General features: G+C 38.2%; 1 protein-coding gene across 1 annotated transcript in view; it reads right to left on the minus strand.

Annotated features, from left to right (window-relative positions):
* The window catches only part of cdh4 (cadherin 4, type 1, R-cadherin (retinal)), a 122,988-nt gene that overhangs the window by 13,101 nt on the left and 97,073 nt on the right, over positions 1–12,814 (minus strand). The window contains exons 7-8 of the mRNA XM_077725808.1: positions 10,237–10,409; positions 3,156–3,293 (exon numbers count right to left, since the gene is read on the minus strand). Of these exons, the coding sequence (XP_077581934.1) occupies positions 3,156–3,293; positions 10,237–10,409 (311 nt within the window). The remainder of the gene's footprint in view (positions 1–3,155; positions 3,294–10,236; positions 10,410–12,814) is intronic.

Raw genomic sequence — 12,814 nt, forward strand, 5'->3', positions numbered from 1 at the left:
TTTTTTACGCCTCTTAATAGAAAATAGAAAACTTGATTTTACATTTTCCAAAAACCTTAATTTATTTAGATTTTTTTTATTGTAAAGGGTGAAAAAAATACTATAAATGCACTCATTTCTGTTGAACTCATTTTTTTGGACCACAACCTTATAAGATATAAAATGATGTTGCTCCAGGCCCTTGAGTTTTGCACCTGTGATTTAGAAGAAGAAAATCAATTATCTATCCTAATATGGAAATTAGTACCACACCGCAATCATGGCAACTAATTGTTCACTAATGTTCCTCTTCAAACTGCATTTTGAAAGTCCCCATCTGAACCAACTGGAGCAAACTTAGCGACTTGAACTTTTACACAAGGACCCTCATTTCCAAACGAGTAATCCATATTTTCCCCGGTGAAAAGGTAAACATTCTTATAGAGCTGCCAGCTGTTGTTTACAAGTAATGGCTTCATCTTTATAGAAGCGATATGCAGCATTTGAGCTGCCAAATTCCTCATCCTATCTCTTCTTTCCTTTCAATCCTTAAACATCCCGCTCTGGACCGCAGTATGTCCTGGGTGATAAGCGCGAGAACTAAAATTAAAAATGCACCATCTTTCACTGGCCTACTAGCACCCCCCCCGCCCCCCCCCCCCCCATTTCATTTCCACCCAAGGCTTTTAGCACACGCAACTAAAAAACCTTTCAAGACTGTTTGGCCATGCTGTCAGAGTGCCAAATGGAAGGTTCTTTCTCTGAGGAATAAACAATGACGCTGACTCTAAGTGAGTGTGGCATCCAAAATTGCCACTCTCTCAACAGAATGCGGGAGTTTGCAGAACAGGCTTTGCGCTTAATTGTTACAAGGGACCCCGGGTCCACTTTGCAAATGGAATAGAAAGACCAGCTGAAGCAATGTAAATAGGTAAACCCTCATTTGAAAAACATGAAATGTACCGACGGGTGCTTAAAAGGAAGCCTTCCATGGCAATTGGGTTGTATAAAAATAATACACAAAGACTATACAAGGTACAAAATTATTGGATTTCGATTCAATAATTAATTTAAAACATGATCCGCCAGGTGGTCTAATCATTCAGCGATTGATTTTTTGCACAAACTGGTGCTTGTATGGTGGTCTATGTTGTTGGAGGACATTTTAAATCCAATCCAAAATGCATTTTAGAAAATCAAAATTAATTTCTGAGTAAGTGTAATTAAATTGACTAAGGCTGAAAAATAAAAAAAAATATGTGAAAAAAAATCATATCTCTATGCAACCCTAATATGATCAGAATGACACTTATTATTAATATTTAGAATTTTTTTCATCTCTATTTATTTACATAAGCTTGTTTTTTGTTTAGCAGTACTGGCTAGATTATTAGTTAGCTTTTTCTCCTAAAAAATAAGATAACATTAGTCCTGTTTACAACCAGGCTATCTGTGATGATGCCAAATAAAAAAAGGAATGAATATCAAGCCAATCTCATAATGAATTTTGTTTTACCATTGTTCTATAAACTGGGTTAATTCTGGAATAACCCTTAAAATATACTGCTGAAAAACAACAACCCTTAACACTTACATTCATACCATTCCATTAAATACAACAGAAGATAGTAATTATGAAAGGTAATTCAGCCCAAGATATTTCAGTCCAATTTAGACTATTGTGCCTAACAGTGATGTCAAAACCCCCTATAAAGGAACATTTAAGAACTATCTTGTAATCCTCATTTTTTTTTATATCACACAGTCAGGCGCCTTCATTTTCCTGCTGCTTTCAAAACCATCCTAGAGTGGAAAACAACACAGGAAACTATGGAACAAAAAAAATAAAATGTCCTCATCCTTTCAGGTATTTAGCTTCCTAGATGAATCATCTTCCGTGGGGTTTTTCTGTATTCATTTGAAGGTTTGATTAAACGCAGTAACATTGACAGGCAATTAAAATACATAAAATGTATCTTTTGAATTTTTTTTTATACTTGAGTCTCCCACGCATGGCCTTGTAACCATTCGATTGAATAGATTCACTAAAGGAAATCGCTGGCGAGTTGGTGTTTTACATGTCCTAACTGTTAACAAGAAGGTTCTGGAGTGTTTGTCGATGCGCGGCACTCTAGTCGACTGCTGTCGTGAGAACTAGACTCAGCGACGTGCCACGCAGATGGAGGGCGGGGCAGTTATGCGAGGAGTCGGTCGCTGTCTTGTTTGGTGAGCTCGAGCGTGGACATCGGGGGAGCTCTTATCAGAGCACGCGGCTGGAACTGTCCTGGCACGCGTGAGCCGACAGTGAAGCCGGGGGGACGAAAATGACAGTGTCCGATGGAGAGGACGCTTTAGTCTGCCTCTGGCTTCTCATGCAGAAAGAAAGTTCTATTGCTTGACTCTCAGAAGGCACCCTATATACCATAAGGGCATGGAGTCTCAAACTTTTGGGCTTGAGCCCAAATGAGGACCACGGGAAAACATTTTCTAGCCCCCAATTTGACATCAAATGTTAGTATTTGTGTGGCCAGCATGTATTCTGTCATAACTTTAATTATTAATCTCATCTCATATCATTTTCTGAGCCGCTTCATCGTCACTAGGGTCGCGGGGAGTGCTGGAGCCAATCCCAGCTGACTTGAGGGTGGGGTGCGGATAAAGTGAATTGGTGGCCAGCCAATCACAGGGCATTAGTAGACAAACAACCATTTATGCTCATAACTAGGGGAAATTTAGAGTGTCCAATCAGCCTACCATGCATGTATTTGGAATGTGGGAGGACACCGGAGTACCCAGAGGAAACCCACGCAGGCCCGGGGAGAACATGCAAACTCCACACAGGTGGACCGACCTGGACTTGAACCCAGGACCCCAGAGCCGTGAGGCCGACACTCTAACCACTCACTCCACCGGGCTGCCCTAATTATTAATCCTTAGTACTCTATTTTTATTTTTCATTCATTTTCCTAACAAAGGCAATTAGGGTGCTGGAGCCTATCAACTATAACATAGCATTGTGGATAAAATGTCCTACTTTTACAAGGTGAACGCTGCTCATTGCCTTAAATGCAATATGAAGCCATTCATTTCGTGACAGTATAACTTTACTGAAATGCAAATCCCGCAGGAAATTCAAAGTATAATAAGAATCAAAATCATTTTAGTTTTGAACTCACCGTCCTGACTGTTAGTTCCGGAGGATTGTCATTGATATCCGTAATGGAGATCAGGGCTGTGGCTGTGTTGGATAAGCCAAAGTTTAAGTTTCCCTCCATGTCAGTGGCTTGGACAATTATGGTGTACTGGGAGACTTTCTGGAGGGAAAAGAGTAGAGAAATGAGTAAAATGTTAGCAAACTAGCAGATATAACCAGAATTTGACCTGGTTTGCAGCAAAACAAAACAATCAATTAAACATCATCTCCGGTGGCAGTGTGGTGACTGTCCATGGTGCTGAAAGTCATAGGCTAAACTTCTATGTATTTTTGGGAAAAACAATGCTGTTGTTCTAGGTCCAAGTGCTATGTCTCACCAATTAATGAGTGCTGAATGCAAAATGGAACTCACTTTTACTCTTTCAGGTCAAAGATTATTGCCGCAGTATCTATTTCCGATGTTGTCACGACATGCACACAAACTAGCCACATCCTTTTCTCTAACTTAATATAGAGCGAAATGAAAATTGTAGTCATGCTTATCTCTTTCTTATTTCATTTTATATCAATATTTAATCAAAAAACGAAAAAAAAGCACATTAGTTAAGTACAACATTGCTCATATTTCTTTTTAAGAAAACACCATCACATATTGTAGAAAAAACCCTTCAAAAATCCTGTTATTCTCTTGATCACGTCAAAAATATGACGTGATAGAGAGAAACTGAGGCAACTTTTGGATTCCTCACTCAGCTGTCAACAGCTGTCAGTTGGCTCTGTGTCGGCACGCTAAATAATGCAATGTTATGTTGCAATCGTGTCACTTTTCATGTGTACAGCAGTATTTCCAAACCCAAGGCATATAATTCGCACTAGCAAAATTAAACAGCACACCACCACTAAACCTAAACATCTGAACTGAATAATGATCACCCCCTATATAGACATAATCAGTGGGAAACCTAATACTGTTTAATTCACCTCACAGTACTCACAGCAAGCCTTACTTATAGTTTAGTGGGTAAAAGGCAACATAACTTTATTTTACCAACTATGAAGGAGACATATAGTTTCTAACGCATGTCAGTATATGTCGCTCATAAAGGTACATATCTAGATTAAAAAGAGTTTAGTATTTATCCATTGAGTTTCTATTCTGCTGCATACGTCAAAATAAAAAAAAATGCTTTGTGTATGGTATGTGTTCCATAGATTAATTCGGACTTAATCCACATGTCAATGTATTTTCCACTCGAGGCAATCTTTACAGTATAAATGGTTACTAAATGTTCTCTCTTTCCAAGTATATGTGCGTCAAATAATAGAAAGGACACCACTTATACGTCACTGTTAGCAGACTTTGCTTAGTTTGTGTGCATTCTCCCACCGGACTGCTTTTTAAAACTAGTAATTAAAGATGCAATTTATTATAGATTCATTCATATCACCGAGACAGTTCGAAAACCCATCTGAGGTCGTTAGACCTCTCCCTGAGTCATTATGAAGTCCACAAATGCTCATTAATCTACACCAAAGTATCATATTAATGATTCTATTTACCAGACAGCTATTAGAGTGATAATGATATACTAATCAAATCCCTACTCCTTCCTGTCTTGACAGTCTCATAAAGATCAGGTCAGATATTCTCCAACTATTAACAGATTGCGCTTAAAACAGAAAAAAATTGCTATGGGAATATTTTTGGACGACTGCCACAAGGTGGCGCTCCCTTATAGATTGAAAAGGACACAATCTAACACCTGCAGGGATTTTTTTGTTTTGTTTTAAATCTCATCAGAGGGTATTTGGGTGTTTACGGGGACCTTTTAGTGCACACATGCATATAGGCTAATGGAGCAGTTAAATAGAACAGGTGGGAAACACATGCATGCCCACACACGCACGGGGGTCAAGTGCCCGCTGTTGTCCAAAAGTGGCCAAACAAGCCTGTAAGAGGGTCCCTAATGACTCCTGTAGAAACGCTGAGCATTTCAATTAGTCCAAGACTGCTTTCGCTATTAATCCCAAAGCATTTGGCGCACAAGTAAACTGCACTTTAAGCCACTGAGATCTGACTTTGGAACACTTCAATGTTCAGCTTTCTTATTGGTCAATGTGAAAATGGTCGTTTTTTTTCTGTTTAGATGATTTTATTATTATATAAGTTTTTGCCATTCAAACTTTTAGTCCCAGGAATCAGGCCACTCTTCACATTTGTTAAATTACTGAACTCGATACAAAGCTAAAGAGAAAATCTACTTGTTCCGAGTGAAATATTCATATAAGAGCTTCTAAACTGTAATTATAATTGCAGACTAGGTTGACGATTTGCTAAAGAAAAGGCAGCTTTTCTGATTTCTTACATTTAAGAGTGCAGCCGAAGTGCAGTAGGAGGTCAATCAGGAAGTGTAGAAATAGAAAAAACTCCAATCAGAGTGAGTCAGGTTTCATTTATGGATCTGGTACAGCCAGTATAGACTTGTTGCTCACTATCAATTTCATATTTGCACAATTGAACACTCCTAGAGGCTGCTTTTCATTTTTACTTGACTGTGCTTACACCCAAGTCTACCAGGAATGATCAATATATTAACAGAATTCATGTTGTAATAGTAACAGCAGCGGAATATAAAACATACTGGCAATAGTACACATTTATTTATTTATCTTCAATTCTGTAAATCTACCAATATAGCCAAAATGTTTACCCAGTCCAGTAATACCAAATTTGTACGTCACACACATCAATCATTAACTAAAACATCACAGCAGTCAAATTTGTATTATTTTTTAAGAATTTCTATGAGAAATTTCCTGTTATTAATAAAAAAAATATCCCAAGTGATAACAACAGTCTCACCGCAAAATGTTGTCGTCTCATTATACTTGTATAATGACAATAAAAGCATTCAATTCAATTGCAGAATAGTGCGGCTTTGATGATTAGGGTGAAAAGATACTGTGTTTGCCCACTTCACAGTGCAGATCTGTGATCTCCCTAAACCACTTTAAACCAGATTTACATTTATATAGAGGTCTGCTTGCTGTTTCTTTTAAACGAAGAAGAAAATAACTCCCATTTGGCTAGACACAAAAAAAGGACCGGACCTCATAAAAAGCATTATATTAACATGACAAACAGCCCACAATCTTTAAATAGTGCTAATAAATAAATACATTCATAAGAGAAACTGAACAATAGTGAAGAAAGCTTGTGAATACATACAATGCCTGCTCATCCTCCTTTAATTAAAGAACAAAAAAGCAGACTAGTCAATTACTGAAATTGATCAAAACAATAAAGAGCATCAGTGAGAGGATTCTAACATCCTGTTCAATAAAAATAAAGGCCTTTTGGAATTAATTGCTTTTCTGATCACATCACATCTTAAGAGTGGAGACGGCGCAATATATTGGGTTGACAAATTGATTAACCCAACTTGAAAGGCATTTGAAATAGCCGAGAAGAATTCATTGTAAAATGTGCAAGATTAGCTTTACCATCAAAGTAAATTATTAGTTAGCTCTGTCAATAGTTTGGGTCTCTCCTTTTTTCCTTATATTTGCAAAGTTGAGTCATGTCAGATGCCAACATAAAAAAAATGACAAAAAAACTTGTGTTTTTGCTGTCAGGTATGTTGAAGTAATAACATAAAACACCCTCTGATCTGTGATGTCACTAATTAAACACATTATCCATTGAGGTGTTAAATCCTAAATACCACCAAAACACGTGACCTTGTCTTCAAATAAAATGAAGAATCGAGGGTGAAAAATACTTGCAAGAAAAGCAGAAGAAAGTGTGGCAACTTCACAAAAGAGAGAAGAAAGTTTCTTAAGAAAGGTTCAACACAAAGTTCAGACTATATTGAGAACATATTTTTCAGCACTCTTGATGCAGTGTTGGCTTCAAAATGGCCTCATCCACCTCTATGCATCGTTAGTCCTCATTCAGCATCCTGTTCGCAATTCTCCAAGGGATTCGCTGGCTTACTCCCGGAGCTTGGATGCTCAGCCATGAGTTAACATAACTCTGACTCTCGCAGACAAGCCAGCCCACGGCCCATTTTAAGGATGCAGACTCACAGCATTATTCTCTAGGTGCAATCCAACGGCACTAATAGAGCCAAATTGTAGCAACTCATCCCCTGCAGACAGTACAGGCCAAGGATTCTGGAATAGAGCTGGCATCAACAGAGTGGACAGTCTGGCAACGTGCCAGATCACATTGTTCCACACCAGACAGTTGGGAGGCTGAGACTCACGGGTATTGAGACATTCTGGGAGAATGAAAGACAACAGTTGCCTTTGCCAGGGCAAACAAGTGCAATCTCGGCAGATGCTGGACCAAAATTCGTCTTTAGTATACGGAGGGTGCCAGTCCTAAGTATTTAAAAAGGAATTTCTTGGCTTCTTTGCCAATAAAATAGTTGAAAATCATGACAGTTTCCAACTAATAAGCAATACAACTTGCAAAAAAATGCCAATGGTAAAACAAACAACTCACCAGGACTCATCAATCCTAATTTGGATCAGTACTTTTTTCCACTGGTATCATTCAAACATCCCACCATTGGTTTACCTCCACTACGTGACCATACGCAAGTTGTTAAATTGGCCTTCCACCTATCCAAATCGCCCCCCTATCTCTCCTGGTGTCCCACAGGGCTCTGTCCTCTGCTCACTCCTCTTTATCATCTACCATAAAAATAATATCCAATTCAACTGCTACATGGATGACACCAAGCTCTGTAATTCCTCAAAACCAACCTCTGTGATGAGACAGAGGATTGAAAGTCCCAGTTGGTGAATCACTGAATATATCCATCAAGGACTTTGGGTAGCTCAGTTCTCTGTAAACATGTGAGTAATCTATCGACCTCCCTAATCTTGAGGGAATTTATTCTATGTTCAATTGCTTCCTGTCCCTATTTGTCAAATAAACGAGTAGAGGCAGGTGGCTGTGTTCATAGCAAAGCGGAACATCTTGAGCTGAACATCTGCTGCCAGTTTCTTTCAAGAAAAACCACACTGACCTCCTGTTTGTGTTTATTTTTTTGAAGGATGGGGGGCTATGTTAGCAGCGCATTAGCTCTGTCTCTTGTGCTTCTATGCACGGAAGATATGAAGAGCAGTGAAAAAAATACAAGAGCTAAAACTGAATTCTTTTCAACAGAGAGACAGTGGTCAAGAAAAAGGAACGTCTCGTTAAAGCAAGCTTAGCTTCATCAGAACTACGATGGGAAAAGAGGAAAAGCCAATGCTTTTATTACGTCTAAAAATAATGACAGTAGACAGCGTGAAAAAAAATAAAATCCGCATTACTCAATATTTCACATCTCAAACGCGCTCATAAGCTGCTTAAGTTTTTTTCCCTATCCATGCCGAATATTAGCAATAATCTTACAGCAACATTTTTGCATGTAAATGATAAAATTTACATGATACACTTGTGACTCCTAGTTTGCATGTAGCCCCAAACACAGAAAGACAGCACTTTGATTGAAAATGGACGACATTTTAAGTACTGTGACTATTGCATTGTACCCTTTCAGAAGCACATTTTCACTTTGAATAGAAGTGCTAAACCTGTACAGTAAGTTCATATAAATTTGATATTAATTGACACATTCTAGTCTTGAAGTTAGAGAATGACAAGAAGACTTGAATACTACGACCTTGAATATCCTTTGGAAATTGCTATTGGTTCATTACATCCCTCTATTATTAACAATATAAATAATATAGGAATGGATCATGATAGACAATAATTACTGTGCAATGGGCCAAGAATATGCTTTGTAAGGTTTCTTTGACCTTAAACATTGTCATCTTTTTACACTTTTTGTGCCAAATGAAAGTAAGCCCAGTATAACATATAATAAGATTAGGAACGGTTGAAGTCACCTTGACATTTAACCAATCATTTTTTTCAAAATACAGCATTCCTCTGCAGGGTGCTTAATAGAGAGGGAAAAAAAACAGAAAGGCCTAACTCGACATGATTTAAAATGTAAAAAAGTCATCATACAGTGCGTGGTGGTGTGACTCGCACAAACAAAGTGGAATACTTATTGTAAGCCTGTTGAAAGGAACGTGCGGAGGCAGGCATTCAGGTTAAGAGGAGAGAGGCTAAGGGAGGTTATTGTTGCAAATGCTTATTACAATAATTGGTGTTTAGTAATGTGCCAGGGGAAGCGATAAACTAGGCTAAACCCCATGTAACCCCTCGCTCCTCAGGATAAGAGAAATTGCTGCACCTGTTAATTAGCACATGAATATTCCAATTAAACACCACCATGGCGGATGAAGAAAAATTGAAACACGAGAGTAGGCAATTAAGCGGATATACTGCAAAAGGTGTCTGGATGATGTGTGGGGTTCGCACAAAACATAGGCAAGATGGAGGCCTTCTCATTGCTTAGATGGAGTGTAACACTAGCATTCATTTTCTCACGTTCATTGCGTGTGAAGATGTGTGTGCAAATATGCCCTTGTGACTGAAGGTGTTTGTGTTAACGAGTTTGACGGAAGAAGGAGAAATGCTCAGTGGCATTGAGTTATCTCTTTTTTATGGCCAAAAATGTACACCTGGCACTAATATTGTTCCAAAAATGGATGCCAACACTGGATAAGGAATCTAGCTTTGAGATGAGATGTTTTGTTGATGAAATTCAAGCTTTATTCTTCACTTTTAACTGCAATTTTTTTTCCAAATATACTGACTTTAAAATATGAAATTCTCTTCATTGAAATGTATTCCCTCTCTAGGTTTAGTGCTAAGAGGGACCAGTGGGATTTCTCAGAATATAAACATTATGAGATACAATCAATAGTGCTTTTATGTCTGCTGTAAACCCGGCCAAGCAAGTTATGAGACGAAATTACTGTCATTACGAGTTTAAATGTTCCTGAGATTTGCCATTTCGATTTTCATTACACTTCTTGCAGCGAGTAACATGGATGGACCTTAAGTGAGTCTGAAAATACGGTACTAAATTTGCTATGAATGTCTTAAATTTGCAATTTTTTTTGTATCATTTCAGCATGGAAAATGGCGTTAAAAGTTTTGGTCATTACGACTTGAGTGTCACACTCACCTCTCTATCCAGACCAGCTGCAACTGTGACAATGTCTCCAGTTTCGCTATTGATGGTGAACATGTTGGGGATGGGGCTGTGGGGGGACTGCGAGAGGATGCGGTAGCGAACCATACCATTAGCAGTGGTGGAGTCATCCGAATCACTGGCTGTCACTTGCATAACAGAGGAGCCTGTTGAGAAAAAAAAGATCATGTCGTAAACACCGAGAACGTTCAGGGGGAAAAAAAAAGTCAATCCCCAACGCAGGCATATGCCATGTGTCAGAGTAAATCAAAAATAAGAACTCGGTCAGTTTGCTACTTAAAACTGTCATAAATGTATGTGGGCAAAATATCAAAGAGAAGTAAATTCATAGAGAAACCTTGCAAGAAGTCAATCAGACTTTGGAAATTGCACTGACATACTGTGTTATTTAGAGTGGGTGCTAATACGAAACACCAAAAAAAAAAAAAAAATAACAACCTCCTATCTCAAAAAAAGTGTAGCTTTGTCCTCTGTTCAGTGGCCAGATATAAAGTGGAACAAATTCCCACCTTTCCAAAGTCTATTTAGTAATGAGCAGCGCATATTCATGTCCCTTTCCCAACATCCATTATTACTTGAACCGATACTGCCTGTGCGGTGACTCTTAATGCTCCGATGCGCTTTGCTGATTTTTTCTCTCTCTCGCCGATAAAATAAACACCGCAATTTAACACAGATATCACCGAGGTGATAAGGTGTGCATGTAGGTTTTGTTATTCACCTCATTACAGGCTCACAGTTTCCTTGGTTCACGGCTTAGGAAATCTAGACTGTTGGGATTTAATCAGACTCCTCATATGAGATAAAATCACACAGCGTTCAGTTGGTAAATAACGACGGCTCATTTTATTATCGTAAGCATGATTGGAATGGCTTTAGACCTCATGTGTGTACCTACATGTTTTTCTGTGAGGGGACTTTTGCTTCTTCAGCTTTCCTGAGTGCAATTATTGATCTACACATGCTTGTGAATGGCTCCTCTGCTGTGACCAGGCAATTAGAAACAAATCGTGCTAGAACAAGGAGAGATTACCTAGACTCTCTGGCACTGTTGTGGGAAAATGTCACTTTGCATCAGGCTGCCATTTGCCGGCTGCTGTCACTGCTGAGAGTAAACAACAAGCCTTCCAAAAAAGGGGGGTGGGGGGCATTGTAAAAACTCTGGGACCAAGTCCGAGGATACTTGAGTGAGATAGCTTGATTGTGCAAGGCACTATTTGAACGATAAAACATCAACTAGGTTAGCATTTTGATTAAATGCTGCTCGTTTTATTGGCAAATATTAAATAGGCAGTGAAAGGGCTCCAAATTTACGACACTTTTCTTTCTAGTTTGAAGCACTTTTATGCTGTCATTTCTTTAACTCATTCAATCAATGTGTTGTCCTGATGCAAAAGTAATTGTTCATTCACTCAAAATCATCAGGCTATTCTTTTCTTATTTAGAATCCTTTAGTATTCCAAAAGCAGGAATTTGTGGAGCGGATTTAAAGTAAGAACACACCATATTTCACAAAATTAGAGATATGCAACCTCAATTTTTCTCTAAGGGCCAAATAAAGCAGAATTGAAGTTTGATTACGATTAAAAGAATGATATGAGCCTTCCCAATCCAAATGGATTGGATGTAACTGGAAGTCAATTCATTATAGAATTTTCAGGATCTTCTAGTAGCTGAATTTCTCATTAATATTCATACCTTACATGCATTCATTTATACGAGACATACAGTACACATTTCAACAGGTGAACTGAAAGGTTGAAGCAGTTTTCTTTTAAAATCCAGACATTACAGTTGCACAGTTAAAGTAATTGCTTTTCTATTAGAGATCCTATTATGTATTATGCAAATATATGTATAGAAAATGCACTTGTCAAGACTGTCAAAGTCAAAGAAAAGTTAACCGCTACAGGTGTGCCCATAATTGCTTCTAAGCGTAATCTTTGCAGTGAGAGTGTAATTGTGGCCAAGAAATCCATTTCAAACCTCATTAAGTTAGAAAGCAGAATCAGTCATATCCAGAAAGAAAAGTTGATGGTTGAGTGAATGACAAAAGGGGGGGAAAAAAACCCATATTTTCTTTAAAAATATTATTGGCCTCTTCACATTTTGGATGGATTACTTTTCAATATAATGAGGAGGATTCATGATAGTCCCATCTCATATCCAATGTTGACCGCCATGACCAAAAGGGTTAATCTCTCAGCCCATTTAATTCTTTAATTTGAATACTAATAACACCCTAATTGCTTTTTCTCCAAAATTATTGAAGCTGAACATTTTTTCTGATGGCCGATGCAAATATTATTGGTCATTTTGCCCATGTGACCCAACTTCATCGGTTGAGCTCGATGAGCTGCTTCAACCTCGTCAGCCAGAGTCAACTTCATCTTCCAGATTAAAAGGAAAGATTGAAAAATAAGAGGAGGAAAGATAGTAGGTAGGAAAGTTATGGGATTTCCCAGCAGCAAAAAAAAATATGGAAGAAATGCAATGAAAAAGCAAGCAGCTATGGACAATTACAATAGTACAATAAGGAAGTTAAAAGAAA

Source organism: Stigmatopora nigra, chromosome 10 (assembly GCF_051989575.1).
Source record: "Stigmatopora nigra isolate UIUO_SnigA chromosome 10, RoL_Snig_1.1, whole genome shotgun sequence".
NCBI lineage: Eukaryota > Metazoa > Chordata > Actinopteri > Syngnathiformes > Syngnathidae > Stigmatopora > Stigmatopora nigra.